This window comes from Lepidochelys kempii, chromosome 14 (assembly GCF_965140265.1).
Source record: "Lepidochelys kempii isolate rLepKem1 chromosome 14, rLepKem1.hap2, whole genome shotgun sequence".
Lineage (NCBI taxonomy): Eukaryota > Metazoa > Chordata > Testudines > Cheloniidae > Lepidochelys > Lepidochelys kempii.
Window position 1 is genome coordinate 38,416,266 of NC_133269.1, and position 25,418 is coordinate 38,441,683.

Sequence of the window (25,418 nt, forward strand, 5' to 3'; positions counted from 1 at the left end):
GGTATGACTTTGCTTTGTCCAGTTGTTCCATTGCTCCAGATATATCAAGGTCAACACCTTGGAGTCTCTTGCTTACAACATTTATTTCAAACAGTATGTCATGCCACAACACTAAGCCACACAGACATTTGAAGTGATGTATGTTTCTGGTGATTCCATTTCCCTCTGCCACTGTTCTCCCACGAACAGTTCATGTCACAGCATTATCCTCCATAATGGTAACTATGGCATCATCTACCTTCCCAATTTGGTGTTTGATAGGCTTTATCGCCTACCCTTGACTTTCCCATCATGTGGCACTCAGTGGTTTCAGTGTCAGAGAGGATGTTCCCAGATGTTGCTTCAAAATTTGCCATGGATGAGCTGATGCCGAGAAAAATACACAGATGCTTTGAATTACATTAAACAATTCTGCAGCCTCACGAGAAGCTGATGCTGCATCACTGACCACCAAGTTCAATGAATGAGAACTGCACGGGACAAAAAAAGCTCGAGGGTTTAACTCTCGGATCCGTGTCTGCACTCCTCTGTTCTTTCCTCTCATGTTGGCACCATGATCGTAGCCCTGACCTTTCATGTCAGCTATCGCATTTCCCGTATCTTCCAGCTTTTTAAGAGGCACATTTGTCATACCAGCTCCTGAAGTATCATCAATGTCAATAAATTCTAGAAAATGCTCTCTGACAGTCACCATTGCAGGGACATTTTCACTAGGTTCTGTTGTTGTTACAAAACGCACCATTAAAGTCATTTGTTCTGTATGGCTGATGTCAGGTGTGCAGTCCAGAATAACAGAGTAATATCTTGCTGACTTCAGATCTGTCACAATCTTCTGTTTGACTTTTATTGCCAGTAACTGTATGATCTCATTTTGAATCGTTTTTCCAAGGTAGTGGTGTTTGTACATTTCTTGGGTGGTGACTCTTCTTAGATGCTCCTGCAGTACAGCATCAAACTCAGCCATCAGCTCCACAATTTCAAGGAAGTTTCCATTGTTTGGCACATACAGCTGATCTGAAGTGCCACACAGTGCTAGGTTTTGGGTAGAAATCATTCTCAAAATGGCAATGAGCCTTTTCAGAACATTTTGCCAGTAAAGAGACTCTGATGAAATCTTCTCTTGATGCTGATCATCTATGGTGGCCTTTAACCTTAGTCTTATCTCAAGATCTTTCCACCTATGGAATGCTCTCTGGTGATTTCCTGCCTTCTCATGGCATGCCAGATTTCTAGCCAGATTTTTCCAGTCCTTTGTTCCTGTAGAACCCAATGTGGCTGGAACATTAGACTGGAAGAGTTTGCAACAAAAACAGCATGCAGCATTCTGGGTTTTTGAGTACATAAGCCATGGTCTCTCCACTTTGTCACCATTGGGGATTTCACGCCAGTAATGTGTTGGATGGAAACTTCTATTTTCATTGTCTTTGGGGAACACGAAGTTTTTCACTTACTGTGGCCCATGCAGTACATGGAAGTCCCTCAGGCTACTGCTCAAGTGGGTCCACAGTCCTGGATCATCTAGACTTCAGGAACTAAACTTAGCAGCAGCTGTTTCTTGCACCTCTACCACACTCTTTTCTGATCTACACTTTTCTTCAGGAATGTGCATGGTTACATCCATTTGAGATGGAGATAGGGATGCTGCAGTAGCTGCCAGGCCACCTGCTCTCTGACGAACTGGAAGATCCGGCATCTCCTCACCACTCACATCCTCACTGGGGCCGGAAGGCTCACCGTGAACATTTGTGTCTCTGTATCTCAGGAGAGCTCCTTCTGCTTAGATAGAAAAGCTTCCTTCACTTTCTTTCTTTTTCTGAGTGCTGCCCCAGAGGGGCGTTTTCTTCTTTCACTCATGACTGCTGTTCTGTGCCAGCTATAGTGGCTCTCAACGCTCAGTGGAAGGGGACAAATAAGCAGGCTGGTAGCAGGGCCTGAGTGAGGGAAGATATCAGTGTCTTAAGGGCCTAACTGGCTTCTACTACTTCAGCTGACTGCCTGTTCTCCCCAGGTGGGTTCAGGGAAGCAGCAGGAAACAGGAAGCTGCCTGAGAAGCTGGGGTTAATCAGTCCAGGCTCCTGGGGGTGCTAGAGAGGTACATGAGAGGCTCCTTCTCCTCTCTCTCCCTGCAGCTCCTGCTGCTTTCTGCTATTCCCTCTCCCCTTTTCTCCTGCCTGCCTGTTAGGTCTCTTGTGCCCTCCTTCCTCCAGCACAGCACTCCCCCATCTCTGGGCATCTCGAGCAGAGAATACAGATGCCCCAGCAGCAGACACAATTTTCTACACTCTGGGTCCTAGTGGCGCCTCCCCACAGTCTGGCCCCTGAGGCGGCCGCCTCAGTTCGCCTCATGGTAAGGCCAGCACTGGAAGTGCGTATTGTACCTTTAGAACTGTCACCACTAGGTGTGAACTGGTTTCGTTCCTGGCTTTAACAGATCCATTACGTGGGTTGAGTCCACATTTAGGTGACAGGGTGTCATAACCATATGGCTAAGGGTAGCCTAGAATTCCTCCTTACCTGTAAGGGGTTAAGAAGCTCAAATAACCTGGTTGGCACCTGACCAAAAGGACCAATGGGGAAAGAAGAAGAAGATACTTTCAAATCTTGGGGGGTGGGGGGCTTTGTTTGTGTGTGTTCTCTTGGGAAGCAGAGAAGCATCAGGTCAGAAAACTCCTGCTCCTATAAACCATCCTAAAAGTCTCTCATATTACAAAAGTTGTAAGTAAAAGCCAGGCAAGGCGTGTTAGATTATCTTTTGTTTTGCTTGTGAATTTTTCCTTTGCTGGAGAGAGGTTTATTCCTGTTTTTTGTAACTTTGAAACTAAGCCTAGAGGAAGTTCTGTTGTGTTTTTGAATCTTTTGTTACCCTGTAAAGTTATTTTCCATCCTGATTTTACAGAGGTGATTTTTACCTTTTTTTTAAATAAAATCCTTCTTTTAAAGAACCTGACTGATTTCTCTATTGTCCTAAGACCCAGGGGTTTGGGTCTGTGATCACTTTGTAGCCAATTGGTTAGGATATTATTCTCAAGGCTCCCCGGGAAAGGGGGTATAAGGGCTTGGGGGGATATTTTGGGGGAATAGGAACTCCAAGTGGTCCTTTCCCTGATTCTTTGTTAAATCACTTGGTGGTGGCAGCGTACCCTGCAATGGCAAAGAATTTGTGCCTTGGGGACGTTTTAACCTAAGCTGGTAGAAATAAGCTTAGGGGGTCTTTCATGTGGGTCCCCACATCTATACCCTAGAGTTCAGAGTGGGGAGGGAACCCTGACACAGGGATTCACTCATTTTGAGTTGTATGTAAAGTTTGTCTATGTGCCTAGAGACAGCTTTGTTGGGCTCATTTCCAAACACGAAACAATCAGCTGTCACTGTCTTGTCCCCTGGGCCTTTTAGAGAATTCTCCACATCAGCCATACTGGTGTGCTGTGGCTAGGATTGCTGTAATAAAACAAACACACTCAGGATTTGCACAGCTGATCTGAGACGCCGATCACACTGGGCACAAGATGCTCTCGCTCAGGCTGTGCTCAGCAGTGACTGGCAGACATGCCACTACCTCCATTTCTAGCAGTGTTGGTACCCCAGGGCTGACACCAAATGGACAAGCTCTAAGTGGAAAGAGCTGATCTTAGAGGCGATGCCTGTAGGGGTCCATCCACTCCTCCCTCCGAGGCTCATGCTGACCTGAGCACCCAGCTAAAGAAAGACACCTCCACCCTGTTCTTAGCTAGGGCACCACCCAACTAACCTGGCCTTAGAGGGAGCTGTTCCCATGTGTCACTAGGATCAGGGGACAGGCATCACCCACAAGCTCAGGAGCTGGCCTAGGACGGGGGTGCGGGGACCTCAATAGATGGACCCATCTGTGTCTCTCCATTTGTTTCTCTATTGCATAATTACAGCAGAGCTGCGTTAAACAATTATAGGAACTTCACCATAAACACGATGGAATGAAATCTCCTCTCTCCCCCTTTTCTCCCTCTAGAGACTCTGCAATCTGAACTGGAGAGCGAGAAAGGTCAGTGTCTGGGCTCGTTACATGAACTGATGTCAGGATTATTCCTAGAAATACGACAGGGGAATTTCACCTCTCCCCATTTTCTCCCCCTAGAGCAGTGGTTTTCAACCTGTGGACCACAGACCACGGCAGGTCTGCAGACTATGCCTAACATTTCCAAAGGGGTCTGCACCACCATTCTCCCTCAACCCTGCCCATAACCCTACTGATTGCTGTGAAAAGCAGAAAACTGGAAAAACTGATTTCCAATAAAATCAGGCTTTTCTGATTTTCACCCACATCAATAGAGTTCTGACCAGAGTGGGGAGGCGAAGGACCTGGCTGGAATACGGGGGGGGGGGGGGGGGGAGAAGAGGAGGCAAGAAGTGCAGCTGTGGGAGCTGACTGGAGTGGGGGAGGGGCCCACTGCTAACCCTAACCTCACCCTCACCTTAAACCCTAACCCCAAGGTCACTGGCTTCTCCTGTATCCTGAGGGAACAAACAGTGAGTTTAGTGGAAATCAGGCTTCTCCAGTTCTCCAGTTTTCACCAAAATCAGGAGGGTTCAGCTCATTGATACTTAGAAAATCCCCTGAAACGCTGCAATCGATGGGACATGGTTCTCAAGAGTTATCCCATTCCAGACAGACAGACAGACCGTCGAGTTCAGTGGGGGGCCTCAGCCAAAAGGGAAAGGGGAGAGCCATGTACTCAGCGTTTTACCTGCACGAGCCTTGTGTCCCCAGTATAACGCTGGCAGTGGGAGTAGCTGGAGGCAGAGCACCCCAGTGTGTGTTCTACTTTCTACCAGTAGAAAAATGTCCACTATGAGTTTGCAATACGTACAGATAAATCTTCTACCTTGTAACCCACCTCTCCTGTTGTTCACTTCCAGCGGCGCATCGTGCAGAGAAAGGTGAGGTCCCTTTATTCATTGCAATGGGAGAGGAGGGGGAATCTCAAACTTTGCAAGAAGTTTCATAGACCCCCGAGGCAGGTCTTGAGAGCTCTCACTATGAACTAAGTCCGTTTGGTTTGTGCGGTGCACAGAGAAGCTCTGCCCCTCGTCCCTCACACTCAGGACACAGAATGAACAGACCCAAACCCCACTCCCTGAACTCCCAGGGGTTTACTGCTCCCACACAGCCAGGGGAGAGAGCGGGTTTGGCTCACTCTGCCCTCTGTGTAGCCAGCACTGTGCCCATGCTGTGAGCTGGCTGTAGTCCTTAACACCCCCGGTGTGACCTGCCAGGCAGAAGGTGGCCAGGGACATGGTGGCTGATGATGTCGTTGTGCTGCTCGCTACAGTGTCACTCTGCCCATTTGCTCTCCTGTGCTATTGGCTGCGGGCTCCACCCCCGTCCCACCCAGTCCCGTCACCCCAATGATCGACTAATCTGCCCCCAGGGAGAGTTCCCTCGAATCCCTCCAGACCCCTGTCAGTGTTTGGCTTGTGCCGTGAAGCAGAATGCTTGTGTTTTTGAGAATTATCACAACTCTGGATATTTACATTTCCATATCAGTATCTGGGCCTTTCTGAATCCTTCGTCCATTTGGGGTTTTTCTTTGCTTGTCTGTTTTGTTATAACCATACTCAATGTAAAACAGCATGTTCTCATTAGCCATATAAATGTCCTTTCCTGTTATTTCTGTTAAACTCTTTTCTTCAATGCTATCTTGTGGCAAGGAGGTCCACAGGCTAATTATGCATCATGTAAACAAGAGTATTTCTTCTTATAGTTTGAAATTTGCTACCTTTCAATTTAGCTGAGTATCCTCTTGTTCTTGCACTAGGAGGGAAGGTAGGTCTGAGAACCCAATTGATCTCTCTCTCACTCACTGTTTTCTATATCTCTGTCATGTCTCCTATCTAAACTAAAATGTCCCATCTTTTTCAATCACTTTTTATATGGCTTTGCCTTCAGGGCTCAAATCATAATTATTGCCCGTCTCTGTAATATCCTTCCTGAGATAGGGCGACCAGTACCGGTGAGGATGTATATAAGTGTGATTTTCTGTCCTGTTCTTTGTGCATCCTGACACTTCATTCTTTAAATACCACTGCACACTGAGTGGAGTTCTTCAAAGAGGGGTCCACAGTGCTGCCCAGGTCTTTTTCCTGAGTATTTTAAAGCCAATAACCTGCATGCATAGGTCTAATTATACTTGCAATGTGCGTAACCTTCCATTGATCAACACTGAATTTCATCAGCCATCATGTTATCCAAGCTTGGTCTCTCTGAAATAACTCAGACTTCTTTGGTAACCTAAATAATTGTGTGTCATCTGCAAATTTTGCCTCTTTAGGGCTTATCCTTTGTTCCAAGTCACTGATAAATAGACCAGGGGTTCTCAAACTTCATTGCACCATAACCTAACAGGTAATGATCAAGTGATCTCTCTCCTGCCATCCATCTCCACCCTCTGACAAACAGAGGCTAGGGAAACCATTCCTTACCCATCCTGGCTAATAGCCATTAATGGACTTAACCTCCATGAAATTATCCAGTTCTCTTTTAAACCCTGTTGTAGTCCTAGCCTTCACAACCTCCTGAGGCAAGGAGTTCCACAGGTTGACTGTGTGCTGTGTGAAGAAGAACTTCCTTTTATTTGTTTTAAACCTGTGGCCCATTAATTTCATTTGGTGGCCCCTAGTTCTTATATTATGGGAACAAGTAAATAACTTTCTCCACACCACTCATGATTTTATATACCTCTATCATATCCCCCCTTAGTCTCCTCTTTTCCAAGCTAAAAAGTCCTAGCCTCTTTAATCTCTCCTCATATGGGACCCATTCCAAACCCCTATCATTTTAGTTGCCCTTCTCTGAACCTTTTCTAATGCCAATATATCTTTTTTGAGATGAGGAGACCACGTCTATACTCAGTATTCAAGGTGTGGGCGTACCATGGATTTATAGAAGGGCAATAAGATATTCTCCGTCTTATTCTCTATCCCTTTTTTAATGATTCCTAACATCCTGTTTGCTTTTTTGACTACCACTGCACACTGCATGGATGTCTTCAGAGAACTCTCGACGATGACTCCAAGATCTTTTTCCTGATTAGTTGTAGGAACTTTCTTAACGTTCCTGGCTTTAACAGATCCATTATGTGGGTTGAGTCCACATTTAGGTGACAGGGTGTCATAACCATATGGCTAAGGGTAGCCTAGAATTCCTCCTTACCTGTAAGGGGTTAAGAAGCTCAAATAACCTGGTTGGCACCTGACCAAAAGGACCAATGGGGAAAGAAGAAGAAGATACTTTCAAATCTTGGGGGGTGGGGGGCTTTGTTTGTGTGTGTTCTCTTGGGAAGCAGAGAAGCATCAGGTCAGAAAACTCCTGCTCCTATAAACCATCCTAAAAGTCTCTCATATTACAAAAGTTGTAAGTAAAAGCCAGGCAAGGCGTGTTAGATTATCTTTTGTTTTGCTTGTGAATTTTTCCTTTGCTGGAGAGAGGTTTATTCCTGTTTTTTGTAACTTTGAAACTAAGCCTAGAGGAAGTTCTGTTGTGTTTTTGAATCTTTTGTTACCCTGTAAAGTTATTTTCCATCCTGATTTTACAGAGGTGATTTTTACCTTTTTTTTAAATAAAATCCTTCTTTTAAAGAACCTGACTGATTTCTCTATTGTCCTAAGACCCAGGGGTTTGGGTCTGTGATCACTTTGTAGCCAATTGGTTAGGATATTATTCTCAAGGCTCCCCGGGAAAGGGGGTATAAGGGCTTGGGGGGATATTTTGGGGGAATAGGAACTCCAAGTGGTCCTTTCCCTGATTCTTTGTTAAATCACTTGGTGGTGGCAGCGTACCCTGCAATGGCAAAGAATTTGTGCCTTGGGGACGTTTTAACCTAAGCTGGTAGAAATAAGCTTAGGGGGTCTTTCATGTGGGTCCCCACATCTATACCCTAGAGTTCAGAGTGGGGAGGGAACCCTGACACAGGGATTCACTCATTTTGAGTTGTATGTAAAGTTTGTCTATGTGCCTAGAGACAGCTTTGTTGGGCTCATTTCCAAACACGAAACAATCAGCTGTCACTGTCTTGTCCCCTGGGCCTTTTAGAGAATTCTCCACATCAGCCATACTGGTGTGCTGTGGCTAGGATTGCTGTAATAAAACAAACACACTCAGGATTTGCACAGCTGATCTGAGACGCCGATCACACTGGGCACAAGATGCTCTCGCTCAGGCTGTGCTCAGCAGTGACTGGCAGACATGCCACTACCTCCATTTCTAGCAGTGTTGGTACCCCAGGGCTGACACCAAATGGACAAGCTCTAAGTGGAAAGAGCTGATCTTAGAGGCGATGCCTGTAGGGGTCCATCCACTCCTCCCTCCGAGGCTCATGCTGACCTGAGCACCCAGCTAAAGAAAGACACCTCCACCCTGTTCTTAGCTAGGGCACCACCCAACTAACCTGGCCTTAGAGGGAGCTGTTCCCATGTGTCACTAGGATCAGGGGACAGGCACCACCCACAAGCTCAGGAGCTGGCCTAGGACGGGGGTGCGGGGACCTCAATAGATGGACCCATCTGTGTCTCTCCATTTGTTTCTCTATTGCATAATTACAGCAGAGCTGCGTTAAACAATTATAGGAACTTCACCATAAACACGATGGAATGAAATCTCACCTCTCCCACTTTTCTCCCCCTAGAGACTCTGCGATCTGAACTGGAGAGCGAGAAAGGTCAGTGTCTGGGCTCGTTACATGAACTGATGTCAGGATTATTCCTAGAAATACGACAGGGGAATTTCACCTCTCCCCATTTTCTCCCCCTAGAGCAGTGGTTTTCAACCTGTGGACCACAGACCACGGCAGGTCTGCAGACTATGCCTAACATTTCCAAAGGGGTCTGCACCACCATTCTCCCTCAACCCTGCCCATAACCCTACTGATTGCTGTGAAAAGCAGAAAACTGGAAAAACTGATTTCCAATAAAATCAGGCTTTTCTGATTTTCACCCACATCAATAGAGTTCTGACCAGAGTGGGGAGGCGAAGGACCTGGCTGGAATACGGGGGGGGGGGGGGGGGGAGGAGAAGAGGAGGCAAGAAGTGCAGCTGTGGGAGCTGACTGGAGTGGGGGAGGGGCCCACTGCTAACCCTAACCTCACCCTCACCTTAAACCCTAACCCCAAGGTCACTGGCTTCTCCTGTATCCTGAGGGAACAAACAGTGAGTTTAGTGGAAATCAGGCTTCTCCAGTTCTCCAGTTTTCACCAAAATCAGGAGGGTTCAGCTCATTGATACTTAGAAAATCCCCTGAAACGCTGCAATCGATGGGACATGGTTCTCAAGAGTTATCCCATTCCAGACAGACAGACAGACCGTCGAGTTCAGTGGGGGGCCTCAGCCAAAAGGGAAAGGGGAGAGCCATGTACTCAGCGTTTTACCTGCACGAGCCTTGTGTCCCCAGTATAACGCTGGCAGTGGGAGTAGCTGGAGGCAGAGCACCCCAGTGTGTGTTCTACTTTCTACCAGTAGAAAAATGTCCACTATGAGTTTGCAATACGTACAGATAAATCTTCTACCTTGTAACCCACCTCTCCTGTTGTTCACTTCCAGCGGCGCATCGTGCAGAGAAAGGTGAGGTCCCTTTATTCATTGCAATGGGAGAGGAGGGGGAATCTCAAACTTTGCAAGAAGTTTCATAGACCCCCGAGGCAGGTCTTGAGAGCTCTCACTATGAACTAAGTCCGTTTGGTTTGTGCGGTGCACAGAGAAGCTCCGCCCCTCGTCCCTCACTCTCAGGACACAGAATGAACAGACCCAAACCCCACTCCCTGAGCTCCCAGGGGTTTACTGCTCCCACACAGCCAGGGGAGAGAGTGGGTTTGGCTCACTCTGCCCTCTGTGTAGCCAGCACTGTGCCCATGCTGTGAGCTGGCTGTAGTCCTTAACACCCCCGGTGTGACCTGCCAGGCAGAAGGTGGCCAGGGACATGGTGGCTGATGATGTCGTTGTGCTGCTCGCTACAGTGTCACTCTGCCCATTTGCTCTCCTGTGCTATTGGCTGCGGGCTCCACCCCCGTCCCACCCAGTCCCGTCACCCCAATGATCGACTAATCTGCCCCCAGGGAGAGTTCCCTCGAATCCCTCCAGACCCCTGTCAGTGTTTGGCTTGTGCCGTGAAGCAGAATGCTTGTGTTTTTGAGAATTATCACAACTCTGGATATTTACATTTCCATATCAGTATCTGGGCCTTTCTGAATCCTTCGTCCATTTGGGGTTTTTCTTTGCTTGTCTGTTTTGTTATAACCATACTCAATGTAAAACAGCATGTTCTCATTAGCCATATAAATGTCCTTTCCTGTTATTTCTGTTAAACTCTTTTCTTCAATGCTATCTTGTGGCAAGGAGGTCCACAGGCTAATTATGCATCATGTAAACAAGAGTATTTCTTCTTATAGTTTGAAATTTGCTACCTTTCAATTTAGCTGAGTATCCTCTTGTTCTTGCACTAGGAGGGAAGGTAGGTCTGAGAACCCAATTGATCTCTCTCTCACTCACTGTTTTCTATATCTCTGTCATGTCTCCTATCTAAACTAAAATGTCCCATCTTTTTCAATCACTTTTTATATGGCTTTGCCTTCAGGGCTCAAATCATAATTATTGCCCGTCTCTGTAATATCCTTCCTGAGATAGAGCGACCAGTACCGGTGAGGATGTATATAAGTGTGATTTTCTGTCCTGTTCTTTGTGCATCCTGACACTTCATTCTTTAAATACCACTGCACACTGAGTGGAGTTCTTCAAAGAGGGGTCCACAGTGCTGCCCAGGTCTTTTTCCTGAGTATTTTAAAGCCAATAACCTGCATGCATAGGTCTAATTATACTTGCAATGTGCGTAACCTTCCATTGATCAACACTGAATTTCATCAGCCATCATGTTATCCAAGCTTGGTCTCTCTGAAATAACTCAGACTTCTTTGGTAACCTAAATAATTGTGTGTCATCTGCAAATTTTGCCTCTTTAGGGCTTATCCTTTGTTCCAAGTCACTGATAAATAGACCAGGGGTTCTCAAACTTCATTGCACTATAACTCCCTTCTGACAACAAAAATTACTACACGACCTCAGGAGGGGGGATCGAAGACAGAGCCTGCCCGAGCTCTGCCCCCTGGGTGCGGGGGCCAGGGCCAAAGCCGAAGCCCAGGGGCTTCCATCCCAGACAGGGGGCCTGTACTCAGAGCCCCAATACCCAGGGCTGAAGCCCTCAGGCTTCAGCTTCAGCCCTGGGCGGTGGGTCTCGGGCTTTGGCCCCAGCAAGTCTAAGCCAGCCCTGGCAACCCCATTAAAACAGGGTCACAACCCACTTTGGGGTCTTGACCCACAGTTTGAGAACCACTGAAATAGACTAAACACCAGTCCTAACACCCAACTTTGAGGCACCCCACTACTAACCTTTTTAGATATGAAAATTGACCATTTATTCCTACCCTGTTTTCTGTTGTTTAGCTGGTTTCTGATCCAGGACAATACTTTACCTCTCACTCCATGAAGACTAATGTCTGCACTACAGAGCTTATAATGCCAGAGTTGAACCGATGCAGCCGTGCCACTGTAAGATCTCTAGTGGAGCCATTCGATGCCAATGGGAGAGAGTTCTCCCATCAGTATAATGATTCCCCTCCTGCGGGTGGTGGTAGCTATGTGAGGAGGAGTTTCTCCCACCAACATAGTGCTGTGCACACTAACACTTATGTCAGTGTAACTTATGTTGCTCAGGGGGTGGAATATTCACTTCCCTGAGTGACATAAGTTTTGCAGACATAAGTGGTGGCGTAGACAGCCTTCGTTTCCTTCATAACCTTTTGTGAGGAACTTTTTCAAAGACTTTTTGAAAGTCCACATCAATTATGCCAGGGGTTCTCCTTTGTGCCACACTGTACTGACATACTCAATGACATTTAATAGATTAGTGAGACACAAGCCTAGTCTGTTCTAGGAATTTATCTTGGTATAGCTACGTTTTTCAGGAGTGTGAATAGAGAGTGAACCCACCAAGCTAACCCCTGGTATAGACAGTGCTAGGTCAACAGAAGACTCAACCTAGCTACTGACTTTGGGGGAGGTGGGTGACCTATGACGATGGGATAATCCCTCCTCTCAGGGTAGGTCGTGTCTATGCTGAAGCCCCCCAGCAGCTGTGGTGCAGCTGCACTGCTGTAGGGGTTTAAGTGTAGACAAACCCACAGTTTTCTTTTCCAGCTGTGCTAGTTGGACTTTTCCCCATCATTCTCATGTAGCTGATTTAGAATTCTGTTTTAATTCTTGTTTCAACCAGTTTACCAGTTACTGATGTAAAGCTCACTGGGCTGTAATTCTCAGAATTACTCCTGCCAAATTTTTAAAGCTGGGTACAACATTCCCAACCCTCTGAATCTCCAGAATAGTCGCTGATTTTAATGAGAGATGCGTATTATTGCTTGCAGCTCAGCCATATCGCTCTGACATTTCAGAACTCTTGAACGTTTGTCCCCTGGCAGGGATCCACGCTGCTCTTGGTGGCTGCTGGCTCTTTAACTTACCAGTTGTTCCAATATCTCGTCTTCACACCTCAATCCCTGATATTCATTTCATGAACAGAACAGCTCCAGGGCAGGTCTCTCCCCAACATTCTCTGTGGCAAAAACTGAGGCAAAGAAACCAGTCAGTCTCTCAGCATTGTCCGTACCCTTCCCAATTGCTCCCTTTCGCCCCTGTGGATCCAGGGAACCCATCGATTCTCTCACAGGCTTCCTGATTCTGATGGACTGAAATAATTCCCTGGTCTTTATTTTATGTCACTGGACGTTCACTCTCCTAATTCCATTTTAGCCTCCTAATTCCCATCATGCACTTCACCCGATGTACTTTATGCTCCTTTCTACTGGTTTCACTGGGTTAATATTTCCACTTGCTGAGGGGTCCCTGTTTAGCTCTAACAACCTCTTGCGCCTGGCCGGGTGGGGTTACTATATTTCTCCCCTTGCTAATTCCTTTGCTGCTCAGGAGGTGCCAGGCTCCGGTTGTTGACGTAGCCTCCAGGCTGAGTCTAAGGATTTTAACTTCCCTGCTTTAGAGCCTTTTTGACTCACTTCTCTTCTGCAAGATAATGTGATATGAGGGTGACTAGACAGCAAGTGTGAAAAATCGGGATAGGGGATGGGGGGTAATAGGCGCCTATATAAGTCAAAGCCCCAACTATCGGTACTATAAAATCGGGATATCTGGTCACTCTATGTGGTATTCACAAAAACAACAAGGAGCAGACTCCTTGTTGTTTTTGTGGATACAGACTAACACGGCTACCCCCTGATACTTGACTCTATGTGCTATTGACTCATTTCTCTTTGTTTTATTTTTAGACAAACTCCAGGCTGAGCTCAGTAAGTTCCATTCCCCCCAGTATCACCCTTGTCTCACATTGTCTCCTGCTCAGCGTGTTGGTGATCAGGGGCGTTCTCACCCCTCTCTCTGTGTTTGGTTGCAGGGTGGAGACTCGCCCAGCTCTACGCAGGTACAGTACATAACGCTGATATTTTATCCATGGTGAGACCCACCTCCCCCTGGGAGTTCTCTGCTCCTTTCCCTGCACTGAGCATTTTCCTATGACATTCAATAGGCTCGAGAAAGCAATGTCACTGGGGGCAGATGGAAAGGGGCAGGTGACATCCCAGGTTTATTGCATAGCAGGGACATGCTCCCTTTGGGAAAGGGCTGATTGGTGAGGGAATACTGCCCCTGGTGTCAGGGGTGAAAGTAAGTTGAGGGATTTACCGGCACGGGGCTGGGCTAGGGCCAGCTCTGGCCCCTGGAAGGGGCGGGACCTCAAGCGGAAGGGGTGGGGCTGGGGGTCAGAGCCAGCCACAGCCCACCCTATACTGGCAAGTGCCTTCTTCCCCCTCCCCTCCGCTGGGGTAACAGCAGCAGCCGGGGGCTTTGGCAGTGGTTTAAAGGGCCCTGGGCGGTAGCGGCGGCCGGAGCTCTGGGCCCTTTAAATCGTCCCCGGAGCCCTGGCTGCCGGTACCACCCCAGGCCCTTTAAATTGTCCCCGGAGCCAGCCGGAGCCTTGGGGAAGCAGTTGTGGGGCTCCGGGGACAATTTAAAGGACCCATTGATCAGCCGCCGCGACCGCCCTGGGCTCTTTAAATTGCTGCCCCAGCCCCGCCGCCGCTTCTCCAGGGCTCTGGCAGCAATTTAAAGGGCAGGGGGCTCCAGCCGCTGTGGGGAGCCGCAGGCCCTTTAAATTGCGCCTGGGGAAGCCGATCCACCCCAGTACGGCGCACCGGCTCTTGCCGATATGCCGTACCAGGGCGTACCGGCTTACTGTCACCTCTGCCTGGTGTCACCTTTCCAGGGTGGTACCTGGGATCTGCAGAATGGACTTTCTTATCTGTCCATCATTTGCATTGAACTGCTCAGCTCTCTCTTCCCAGCAGCAGGGTTTCTATGCTCAGACCAGGCTTCAGCCCACAATTTCCTTCTCGCGTAATAGAACCATACAGGAGCTGTTCACTGTCTCCCTGGATTTGGGGGGAGGAAGGCCCTGTCCCCATTGCCAGGGCAGACAGGTTTTTATAACCAGCCCGTGACACTCCCCTGACCCAGTTACAACTAATTGTGCCCCCGTGGCAGCTTTTCTGCCTCACAGCCGGGGCTGAGCTGTGTGTGTGTTTGCTCCCAGCCTCCTGCCTGACCCTGTGTGTGCCCTGGAGCCTGCTGGGGGAGTCGGGGCCGCTCCAGCAGGGATCAGAGAGCCCAGGGGCCATGCACACACATTGCAGAGCCACTGGCCCAGGGTCCATACACTCCAGGGTCTCCTACCACACAGAGCTGGGAGGGAGGGGGGCATCCAGGGCAGTTACACAAACACCGCTGGGGGTCCTGTTCGGGTTGCCACCTCTGAGGTCCAACAAAACAGGAAATCTGCCTGCTTCATGGACATCACCTGTCCCCTCACCCGGGCACCGTCTCCCCATCTGAATCCCAGGAGAGGGCACCAGCCACCACAGGCTCCTGCTCCTGGACTGCCCCAAGTACCAACCTCACCGAGCAGGACATGGCGCCAGATCTACCCCGCTGCCCCCGGCAGTGACCCCCGCAGCTGGTACCTGCACAGGGGTGACTGGGCCCTGCTGGCCCTGAGCTCCTGATCTCACTCACTGCTCCAAGCTGCCCCGTCTCTGCAGCTCCCAGGCACTCTGGACCCAGAGCTCCCTTTGCGTAGGCACGGTCACCCCGCAGCTCCCCCATTACAGCCATTGACACACCTGGGACTTGTCACGTCCTGGGCAGACTCACAGATTTCCCAGGAGAGTGACGTGGACAAAGGGACAATCCTGGGAAAACCTGGACAGGTCGGGTGCCAACTTTCTAATCTCACAAAACCGAACACCCCTGTCCCGCCCCTGCCCTGAGGCTCTGCCCTTCCCCCTCTCCGGGGCCCTGCCCTTGCTCCCTCCATCCCCCCTCCCTCCCTCGCTCACTCTCCCCCCACCCTCACTCACTTTCACCGGGCTGGGGCAGGGGTTTGGGGTGTGGGAGGGGGATGAGGGCTCCGGCTGGTGGTGCGGACTCTGGGGTGGAGCCAGGGATGAGGGGTTTGGGATAGAGGAGAGGGCTCCAGGATGGGACAGGGGATTGGGGTGCGGGGGGGGATGGGCTCTGGGCTGGGGGTGTGGGCTCCAGGTGGGGCCAGAAATGAGGGGTTCAGGGTGTGGGAGAGGGCTCCGGGCTGGGGCAGGGGGTTGGGTGCAGGGGTGGTGAGGACTCCAGCTGGGGGTGCGGACTCTGGGGTGGGGCCGGGGATGAGGGGTTTGGGTTGCAGAAAGGGGCTCCGGGCTGGGGCCGAGGGGTTCAGAGTGAGGGAGGGGTGCGGGCTCTGGGGTGGGGCTGGGGATGAGGGGTTTGTGGTGAAGGACGGAGGCCTGACAACCCTATGGACAGGTGCCAACCCTAGGTCCTGTCCACACGGCCCAGTAACACCCTGCTGAGCTGGGTACAGGCAGCCACGTGCCAGCTCAGGCCCCTGGCAGGGACGCTGAGCTGCTATGGTCACTAACAGTGTTAACTCTGCCACGTGCCCCACACCACACCCCAGGAACAGCTGTAACCTAGACTCGTGGCACTGCAGGGCTGGAAGGGACCTGGAGAGGTCACCTAGCCCAGCCCCTGGTGCTGGGGCAGGGCCTAGACCATCTCTGGCAGGGATTTGTCCAATCTGTTCTTACAAACCTCCAGTGACGGGGATCCCGCAGCCTCCCTTGGACCAGGTCCAGAGCTTCGCTGCCCTGAGACTTAGAAAGTGTTTCCTCATCTCCAGCCTCAGTCTCCCTTGCTGCAGCTTGCACCCATTGTTCCTTGGACAGGCCCTCGCCCTGGCCGCTGCGGGCACTGGGGGTGTCACCAGGTGTGAGCATCGCTGTTATCGCACTGAATGGCTGGGTGCGCTGGGCTGGCTCAGGGGGGCAGTGAGGGAGCTGGGGCCTTTCACTCCCCAGTCACCGATCTCAGCCCAGGCTCAGAGTCCGGCTCCCAGTGAACAGGAGCTCATGTCGTAATTCTCGTTGACGGCAGCCTGACCGGCCATGTCCGCAGGGAGGCCAAGGCCTAAAGGGGCCACAGGGACGGTTCCTCCCCAGGGAGAGACTCTAGCAGGTGTCAGGGCTGAGCCATGTTGGCAGGACAGTGCGGGGCTCACACGGCCACTGTGACGTCCTCGTACCCTTGATATCCAGAGCTCCAGCAAGTGGGGTGTAAACCTCACTCGTACCCCCAGCACTGAACTCACTGACACTGCCCCGAGGCCCCCTCTCCTCCCGGGGTTGGGGGTGCTGGAGAATAAATGGCACTGGAAGAGAGGGGCCAGGAGACCATGGCCCCATCACTTTTACTGATAGGAGGGCTAGGTCTCCCACTTTTTACCGGCTGTAAGGTTGAGCAATGGGGGGCGGGAGGGGGCAGAGAGGAGCTACCACTGGGGCCGGGTGTTGGGGGGGAAGAGGTGGTGAGGGGGTGGAGTCTTGGGGAGAAGGGGCTGTGTGGGGGCGGGGTCTTGAGAAGAGGCAGTGTGAGGGCAGGGGTTCGGAGAGAAGGGGTGGTGCGGGGGCAGGAGCTCCAGGAGAAGGACCCACATGGGAGGGCGGGGCCATGGTTCAGGCACCGGAGGCCCCTCTACTTTTAGGGAGCTTCCATCACTCCTGGGGAGAGGACCATCCCGGATCCTGATCCACGGGCACATCTGTGTATTTGCCGGGTGCACAGAGCTCTCCAGGTGGAGACACTTTCTCACTGACCCAGGAGTTGGTGCTGGGAGGCCCCACTGCCCAGAAGACCAAGGGCTCTCGCTCCCCTGCCCTGGGGGTGAAGGGAGGGGCCCAGGGGCTGCTGTTCCCTGTCCCAGGAATGGGGTGAAGGGGACGTGGACACAGACAATCTCGTTGCTTGCGCTGTGAGGGGCAGACCTGGCTCCATGCTGGGCTTCAGAGCCTGAGCTCCAGCCTGAGCGTGAACGTCTATGTGGCTATTTTTAGTGCCAAGGAGGGAGCCCCACAAGCCTGAATCTGTCCACCCCGTTCGGAGACTCGCTGCCGCGGGCTGTGTACATGAACCCAGAGTGTGTCCAGAGTCTGGGTCTGAAAGTTCCCAGCGCGTCTGATCCAGGGCTGGTTAATGAGAGCGAGGGGGGTGGCTGGCGCAGTGGTTAGATGGAGACACCGGGGCCCCTGGGGCTCTGGGACGGTCTCTGTGACCATTGTCTGCTCTGGGAGACGCCCAGGTGCAGCTGCAGAGGGTCTGTGCCGCCAACATCATCCATGGGACAATCGCTCTGGGCAGAGTTCAGGCTGATTTGTGGGGTCTCCATTTTCAGCCTGATTTTGGGGGCGAGATCAGGGGCTCGGGGAATTTTTTTAACCAGGTCAAATTAAATAGCAGCTCTGGAGTGTTTCATAGCTGATGTCCTGAGTCTGACCTGCCCGTAACTTTGCGTTTCTGGGGATGTTGAGAGTCACTCACTGCAAGTCACTGGGATTTGGGCTCCTCAGTTGCTCAGACAGGTTTACAGTGAAGCTGGGTGAAATGTTTTGGACAAATACTTTATTTGCTGCAAAATTATATTTTGGGTCGACAGAAACGATTCACGAACCCCTGTCGAGTTTGCTGACGAGTTTCAATGAACAGAAATGTGCCGCCGCTTCCCTTCCAGCCTTTAGCCCCGTGGCTGGGCCCCCAGCGGGGAGTCCCCGGTTCAATCCCCCCGTGGGACGCCATGAGGGCTTGAGCTGCTGGGCTCTGGGGGTCTGATGACGTCCCCCTGTGTCTAAATATTGCCCTGGGCACTGGCCAGAGCGTGGGAGCTAGGCTGACTCTGCAGCCCAGGGTGTCAGGCCCCGACCTGGGAGACGCAGAGTCCAGCCCCCCTACTCCAGTCACCCTGTAATCATTGATCCATAACCCCAGTGATGGGAGGGGTTACGGCCCCTGGCACACCAGTGTCTCAGGCCATGTCTGCCGGGGTTTCCTTGCATCGGTGCAAACCCCCAGGGTAGACTGGCTGTGCGGATGTGAACTGGGACTGGCGCTTGGTGCAGCTTCTCCCAGATGGAGGGGGCAGTAAGTGGGGAAATGCCCCCTCCCCTCCCCACTGTCCTGGCCTCATTAGCAACAGCCTATTAGTACGCATTTGCCCCCCCCTCCCCCAGAATCCTCCACTGCATGGCCGCCCCAGTGAGCCCAACCCAGAGCACTGCCCCATGGCAGACGGGCTGGGCCAGGAAAGGGGCGGGGCTGGCTGTGGGGTTTGCCTGGCTGGAAGGTGGTGCCCATGGGGCCCGCCAGCATGGAGAGTCCCAGCTGCGCCCCCTAGGGCAGGGCTGCATCCCCAGTGTGTGTGGGGCCAACACCAACCTGCTCTTAGCGAGAAACCAACCACACATGAACCCAAAGCAAGAGAGATTCCCTGGGACCTGCCTCTCCCTCACCCCTCTGGCTCCTGCCCCTCCCTTACCCTTTTCTCACGCCTGTGCCCACCTGGACCCTGCGTCTATTCTGACCCCTCCTCCTTCCCCCTCCCCTTCTTCCCACCCACTTTCTGCTTCCCCAGGCCGCTCTGTCCCCTACTTGGCCTCCCTGGCATGTGCCCCTGCCTTCCACCCACCTCTGCCCCACCGGAAACCCCCCTTTCTTCCCCCCTGCCCTCCTGGCACCTTTCCCTCTCCCCCAAACATCCTCTACACCCTGGAGCCTACCCATCACTTCACACCCCCGCTATGTCCTGGCATCCACCTCTCCCCTTTCCCTCCTCTGCTGCCAGGTCTCCCACCCCTTCCCTCATTCACATCTGCTTCCCTGGTGCCTGCCACTGCCCTCACCCCCTCTGCCCCCTGATGGCCGTCCCACCCCTCACCCTCTTCTGCTGTCCTGGCTTCTGCCCTTCTTACTCCCCTCAGCCCTCCTGGCACCTGCCTCTCTCCCCACCCTCTCTGACCTCTGGCACGCACCCCTTCCCTCACCCCCCTGTGCCCACCCCTCCTCTAGCCCCACTCTGACCCCCCGGCACCTGCCTCTCCCCAATGTCGTCTCCTAACACCTCCCTCTACCCACCTGCCCCTGCCTCTCTCCTCGCCCCTCTCTGCCCCCTGGTGCTTGTCCCTCCCCTCCTCTGCCCTCCCTGTGTCTGCCCTTCTGCTCAACCCCCTCAATCCCCCTGGCACCTACCCTTTCCCTTACCCCCCGCACCCTTCCCTCCTTCCCCCTGCCCCCCCAAAAACCTGACCCTCCCCTTGTCCCCTTCCTCCCTGGTGCCTACCCCCTCACCACCCTCTGCCCCACTGACCTCACTCTCCTCTCGCCCCTCTGCCACCATCATCCATGCCACCTTCTCTTTATTTCTCACTCTGCCCCTCCCCTCGCCCTCTGGCTCCATGACACCTGCACCCCTCAGCACCCCTCTAGTCCCCTGATGCCAGCTCCTCCTCTGCCCCAAGTCCCAGCTCTACCCTTGCCCCCTCTGCCCGCCTGGTGCCTGCCATTTCCTTTGCCTCCTCTGCCCGCCTGGTGCAAGTCCCTCCCCTCGCCCCCCTTTGGACCCCTGGTCTCTGCCCTTCCCCTCACCTCAGCACTGGCCCGCCCCTCCCCTCACCCTCTCCTAATCTCTGGGTCCCACCCCTCCCTTCATCCTCCCTCTGCCCCCCTGGTGCCCACATCTCCCTTCACACTCCTCTGCCCCCCTAGGTCCTGCCCTTCTCCACACCCCTCTCTCTGCCCCCCTTCTGCTCACCTGTTCCCTCACCCCCCATTCTGCCCCCCAGCACCAGTGCCTGCCCATTCGCTCCCCCCATGGTTCCACCTCCCCACTCCTCATCATCTCACCCCCTGGCAGCTCACCCTCCCCTTGACTTCCCCTGCCCCATTGGAGCTCCCCCATTCCCTCACACCCCTCTGCCCCCTGGTGCCTGCCCCTTCCCTTGCCCCCCGCAGCCCCCTGGGGTCCATCCCCTTCTTTTCCCATGGAGCCCACCCCTCCCCCCACCCTCTGCAGCACCCGGGATCCTGCCCTTCGCCCCCCCTCTGTTCTTATGGTGCCTGCCCCTTCCCTTGTCCCCACATTGCCCTTGTGCCTGCCCCACGCTCTACCCCTCCCCCCTCTGCTCCTGTCACCTGCCCCTCCCCTTTCCTCTCCTGGCATCAGCCTCTCCCCTCCCCCCTCCCCCACTGACACCTTCGCACCCCTCCCCCGCTCCTCCTGCCCCTTCCCCCCATTGTCTCCTCACAGGCAGAGGGGCCCTGACTCCCCTCAGGCAACAACCCCCCCCAGTGATTAACGGGGACGCAGGTTAATTTCCCTTCGATCCCAGTGACCAGCCCCTGCCCCCGGCCCTGACTCTGTGACTCTCTCCCCAGTGGACGTGACTCTGGATCCAGACACGGCAAATCCCTACCTCGTCCTGTCTGGGGATCGGAAACGTGTGAGCGATGGAGACAGACGCCAGGATCTGCCCGACAACCCTGAGAGATTTGATTATTGTGTCTGTGTCCTGGGCGCTGAGGGGTTCGCGGGCGGGAGGCGTTACTGGGAGGTGGGGGTGGGAGACAAGACGAGATGGATTCTGGGGGTTTGTCGGGAATCTGTGAGCAGGAAGGGGAGGGTCGCACTCTCCCCTGGGAATGGATACTGGGCCGTGTGGCAGTGGTATGGGGGATACGCGGCCCTCACCTCCCCCTCGACCCCCCTCCCCGTGAGCGTCCGGCCCAGCCGGGTGGGGATTTTCCTGGACTATGAGGCGGGCGAGGTCTCGTTTTACAATGTGACTGACGGGTCCCGTCTCTTCACGTTCACTGGCACCTTCTTCGGGACGCTCCGCCCTTATTTCTGTCCCGGTCTCAACGCTGGGGGTAGAAACGCGGCTCCCCTGATCATCTGCCCGGTCCCGGCTCCGGCCGGGGGGAATCTCGGTCCCTGACACTGACCCCGCGGCACAGACCGGCCCCCCCAGCGCTGCTGCTCCTCTGTGGGGGGGCCGGTTACTGCAGCTACTGGAGTTTTTCTGCTGACCGGACGCTGCCAGTTTCCCTTTTCCACTGGAGGGTCCAGTCGAAAACCGGACACCCGGCAACCCCCAGCCCTCACCTTGCCCCGTCCCCTGCCCCGGGGTAGCAGATGGTGGGGGATGGGGTCATTCACTCCTGCCAGAATTTTCTACCCTTGTGAACTCTCAATGTAAAATAGGAAATAAAAAAGATTAATCTAATTTAGAAAATAGTATTGTAACAAGGTGTAAATACAAGAATACTTTAAATTTCACAGTATTTCAAAAAAAGGCATCTAAACATCTTTTTAGAAATGGAATTATTTACATTTATTTTTTTATTCTTCCCTCAAATCTGTATTGAAGTTTAACTTTTCTCAATAACATCATTTGTATTTCAACTGTGGAATTTCAGAAAATCCAAAATATTTATCTTCACAAAATAAACGATTAAACTGTCAGACGGGGTTGTTCAATTACAATGTACGTGTGTCATAAACATCACAACTACACACATGTGCAGCTGCTCTCTCCCTCTCCTCCTCTCGCTCTCTCTCCCTCCAACCCCCCCTTTATTGTCTTGACTGGTTCTCTCTGGGAGGCAGGGCACATACACCCACCTCCTGCACTGCACCTTTGAAAATTAATAGCTTAAAAATGATAGAATTAATGAAGCAATATATTTAAATTCACTCATACAAGATTATATAATATTCTTTGGAGTTCTGTCAGCATTAATTCACTTTCTAGCTGAATATAATCGGTAATCAAGATATGACCCTTCCTTGCTTTTTCTCACAAAACATGGTCCCCAACCTCAAGTGCTGTATTCTTAGATACCAGGGGTCGGCAACCGTTCAGAAGTGGAGTGCCGAGTCTTCATTTAGTCACTCTAATGTAAGGTTTTGTGTGCCAGTCATACATTTTAACGTTTTTAGGAGGTCTCTTTCTATAAGTCAATAATATATAACTAAACTATTGTTGTATGTAAAGTAAATAAGGTTTTTAAAATGTTTAAGAAGCTTCATTTAAAATTAAATTAAAATACAGAGCCTCCCCCGGCCCTTGGCCAGGACCCGGGAAGTGTCAGTGCCACTGAAAATCAGCTTGCATGCCGCCTTTGGCACACGTGCCATAGGTTGCCTACCCCTGCGAAATACAAAAATGTCTTCTACAATCTCATTTTTGTGGTTTATTTTTCTTTAGAAATATTATTTGCAGGGAATGTCCTGTCAGTGTCCACTGTTGATTTCAGAGTACTGCCAGGCTTTCCATGTTCTTGGTTCTAAGGACACAACAAATACAGTTTGATAAAGAAATAGAGAAGGGGTTGTATTCCTTTACTCAATCATCACAAATTAACTTAATTGTAGTAAAGATGCTGGCACTTAATGACACACAACATGAAATTTGGTGACGTTTTATTGGGAGACCTTTCTTCTCGGCCATAAATCAGTCAAAAGGGTGCTATTTTTGTTGTCATGTGAGGTTTAGAGTACAAAGAAAAGAAAGTTGCTCCAGGAAATTCATCACAATTCCAATGGGTTCTGTCCACCACCTTCTGGAATGCTCTGTACAAATAGTGACCGATTGGTCCAATTCCTTGATGTTAGCGATTGAACCTAATTTCTTGAAGAGCTGGCTGAGCAGAGTGTGAGGGGAGGCACATCACATGGCATTGCTAGGACTACTTTTTGTTTTAAACGTGACGTGTTATGAACATTTTCAGTGTCATCATTCAGTTTTGAAGACTTATTCACAATACGCCATCCATGGCAGAGTGCCCGAAACTTACCTTGATTATTTGAAAATAAATACCCTAACGTTATCTTGTGATGGATTCATTTGTGTTTTTATCCAGTCTGCTGCTTTTTAGGTGGCATGGTCTGCTGAAGCTCTGTGTCACACGGCCGTGATTGTGCAATTGACCATATAGTGAAAATAACATCAAATGTAAACTGTTACCTCGTTATTCAGTTCAGAACCTAGATCTGCCAGTATCTGCTCTGGACAGCCATGTTAATATATAATTTCACATGTCTTCTTCTCCACATCATGTGCGGTCATAGTTCTAAGTGTAAAATTCTTCTACCTATTTTGAAAAATCATCTGTAGCTGTCAGTACATACTGGTATAGCTTCTGGGACACTGGATAGAGCCCGATTAAATCTGCTCTCAGCAATTCCCAGGTTTTAACAACCTATGTGCAAGAACACAGGCTAGAGTTCTCATTTGGATCTTTCCTATGACATTTTTATTATAATCCCAACTATAGTAAGCAAAGTAAACATTATAATGTGGTTTCTGTAACAGTTAATGTCTCCACACAGTCAGAATCTAACTTTTGGTGTTTTTCAGAAGTAAATAAATACAGGACAAATTTCTGCAACTGAGAACTTGCATAAATACACCTTGCAGGGTCGGCGAGTTACATGGGCCCTTGGTGCTCGTGCTCCAGCAATATTCAGGGCCTGGGAGCCTGGGTCCACCAATGTTTGGGGCCAGGTCTCTGCCCCAGCCCCACCTGCTGCCCCCATGGGCCTCCCCTGGAGCGCCCCCGGCCCCGCCAGCTGCTCCGCGCAGTGCTCCCTCACCGGCCGCTGCTGGCTACAACACAGGGACCAGCGCGGGCGGCAGGCTGAGGTGGCCGCTGTGCCTACGGAGGGGGGAGAGGAGGAGGTGCACATGTGATGGCAGCACCCCCCCTGGCACCTACTGGGAGACGACTCCAACTCCGAGGAGGCTTCCTGGAGTCTGGACCTGAGCAGCTGGGGCATGGGTCTGTGTTGGACTCGTGCCCCCGCCCACAGTCACCTCTCCTGCCCCATGCTTGGCAAGGAGATGCCCCATCCCCCACCCCCAGTGATGCTATGGTGAGGGGCAGCAGCAGGGGAGGAGGTGCACACGTGACCGCAGCCCCCCCCCGCGCCTTCTGTCACCCACCAAAAGGGAGGCGAGGGGGCTTCCTGGACCTGAGCACCTGGGGCTTGGGTGAGTGTCGTGACACCCTGCCCTCCCCCGTCGCCTCCGCAGTTACCACTCCTGCCCCAGGCTGGGCAAGGGGCAGCCCCATTCCCCACTGGACAACGACGAAAAGTGTTTGCTGCCTCCTGAAGAACATCGCAAAAGAAGGGGCGACATTTTGTTTTAATTTTAGAAAGTATTTGCTTTTGAGGGCTATTGATCCAAGAGTGCTGGGTTGTTTCTGTATTCAAAAGTGTATTAATAAAGTTGATATTCTTAGTTAAATACATTTTTCTTATGATGGTGATATTGTGGAACAGAGGGAAACTGTTAAACGCTTCCTGTTTCCAGTCCACTTTTACATTATTTTAAAAAATATAAATCGGCTTACAAGGCAGGTGTGAATGTCCCACAAGGCTCCTGTCTGCATCTTTAGGAGCCTAAATAACTTTCCAAATCTGGCACAGAGACTAAGGGGCAGATTTTAGAAGGTCTGTAGTCACCTAAAGATGTAGTTAGGCATCTAGTGGGATTTTCAAAAGCACCTAGGTGCCTAACTCCCATTGGAAGCTAAGTGCCCAGGCATCTTTGAAAATTCCACTAGGCGCCTATCTCCATCTTGAGACACTAAAACACCTTGGAAACTCTGGGCCTAGGTGACTTGCCTAAGGCCACACAGGGAGTCTGTAGCGGAGCAGGGAATTATGCACCTTACCCTGGAACTCCCTTCAGAGCCACACCTGAAGCGTCTCAGATCCCCTGAGCTCGGTCAGCACAGGCAGCGGGGTGTTTAATGACTTTTCCCTGTCAGTGTGTTCTGGGGCACACAGGCTCCGCGTCACTGGTGCCCTGGTTCACGGCCCGTCTGTCAGATAATAGTTCAATGATGTGCAATAAAAAAGGAGACTCTCACCTCAGAGGCTCCCCTCTGCAGCTCA

At 51.5% G+C, this 25,418-nt stretch overlaps 1 protein-coding gene across 9 annotated transcripts in view; it reads left to right on the plus strand.

Moving 5' to 3' along the window:
* Positions 1-23,272, plus strand: part of LOC140898041 (butyrophilin subfamily 1 member A1-like) — a 317,607-nt gene extending 294,335 nt beyond the window's left edge. For 3 of the 9 annotated variants that reach the window (XM_073311454.1, XM_073311457.1, XM_073311456.1), the window contains 7 exons: positions 3,986-4,018; positions 4,894-4,914; positions 8,658-8,690; positions 9,569-9,589; positions 13,354-13,374; positions 13,479-13,505; positions 20,891-23,269. In XM_073311454.1, coding sequence (XP_073167555.1) covers positions 3,986-4,018; positions 4,894-4,914; positions 8,658-8,690; positions 9,569-9,589; positions 13,354-13,374; positions 13,479-13,505; positions 20,891-21,450 — 716 coding nt within the window. In that variant the 3' untranslated portion in view covers positions 21,451-23,269. Of the gene's footprint in view, positions 1-3,985; positions 4,019-4,893; positions 4,915-8,657; positions 8,691-9,568; positions 9,590-13,353; positions 13,375-13,478; positions 13,506-20,890 lie in introns of all 9 variants that reach the window. The other 6 variants (XM_073311460.1, XM_073311462.1, XM_073311458.1 and 3 more) reach the window with 5 other exon arrangements.
* Positions 23,273-25,418: the final 2,146 nt, after the last annotated feature.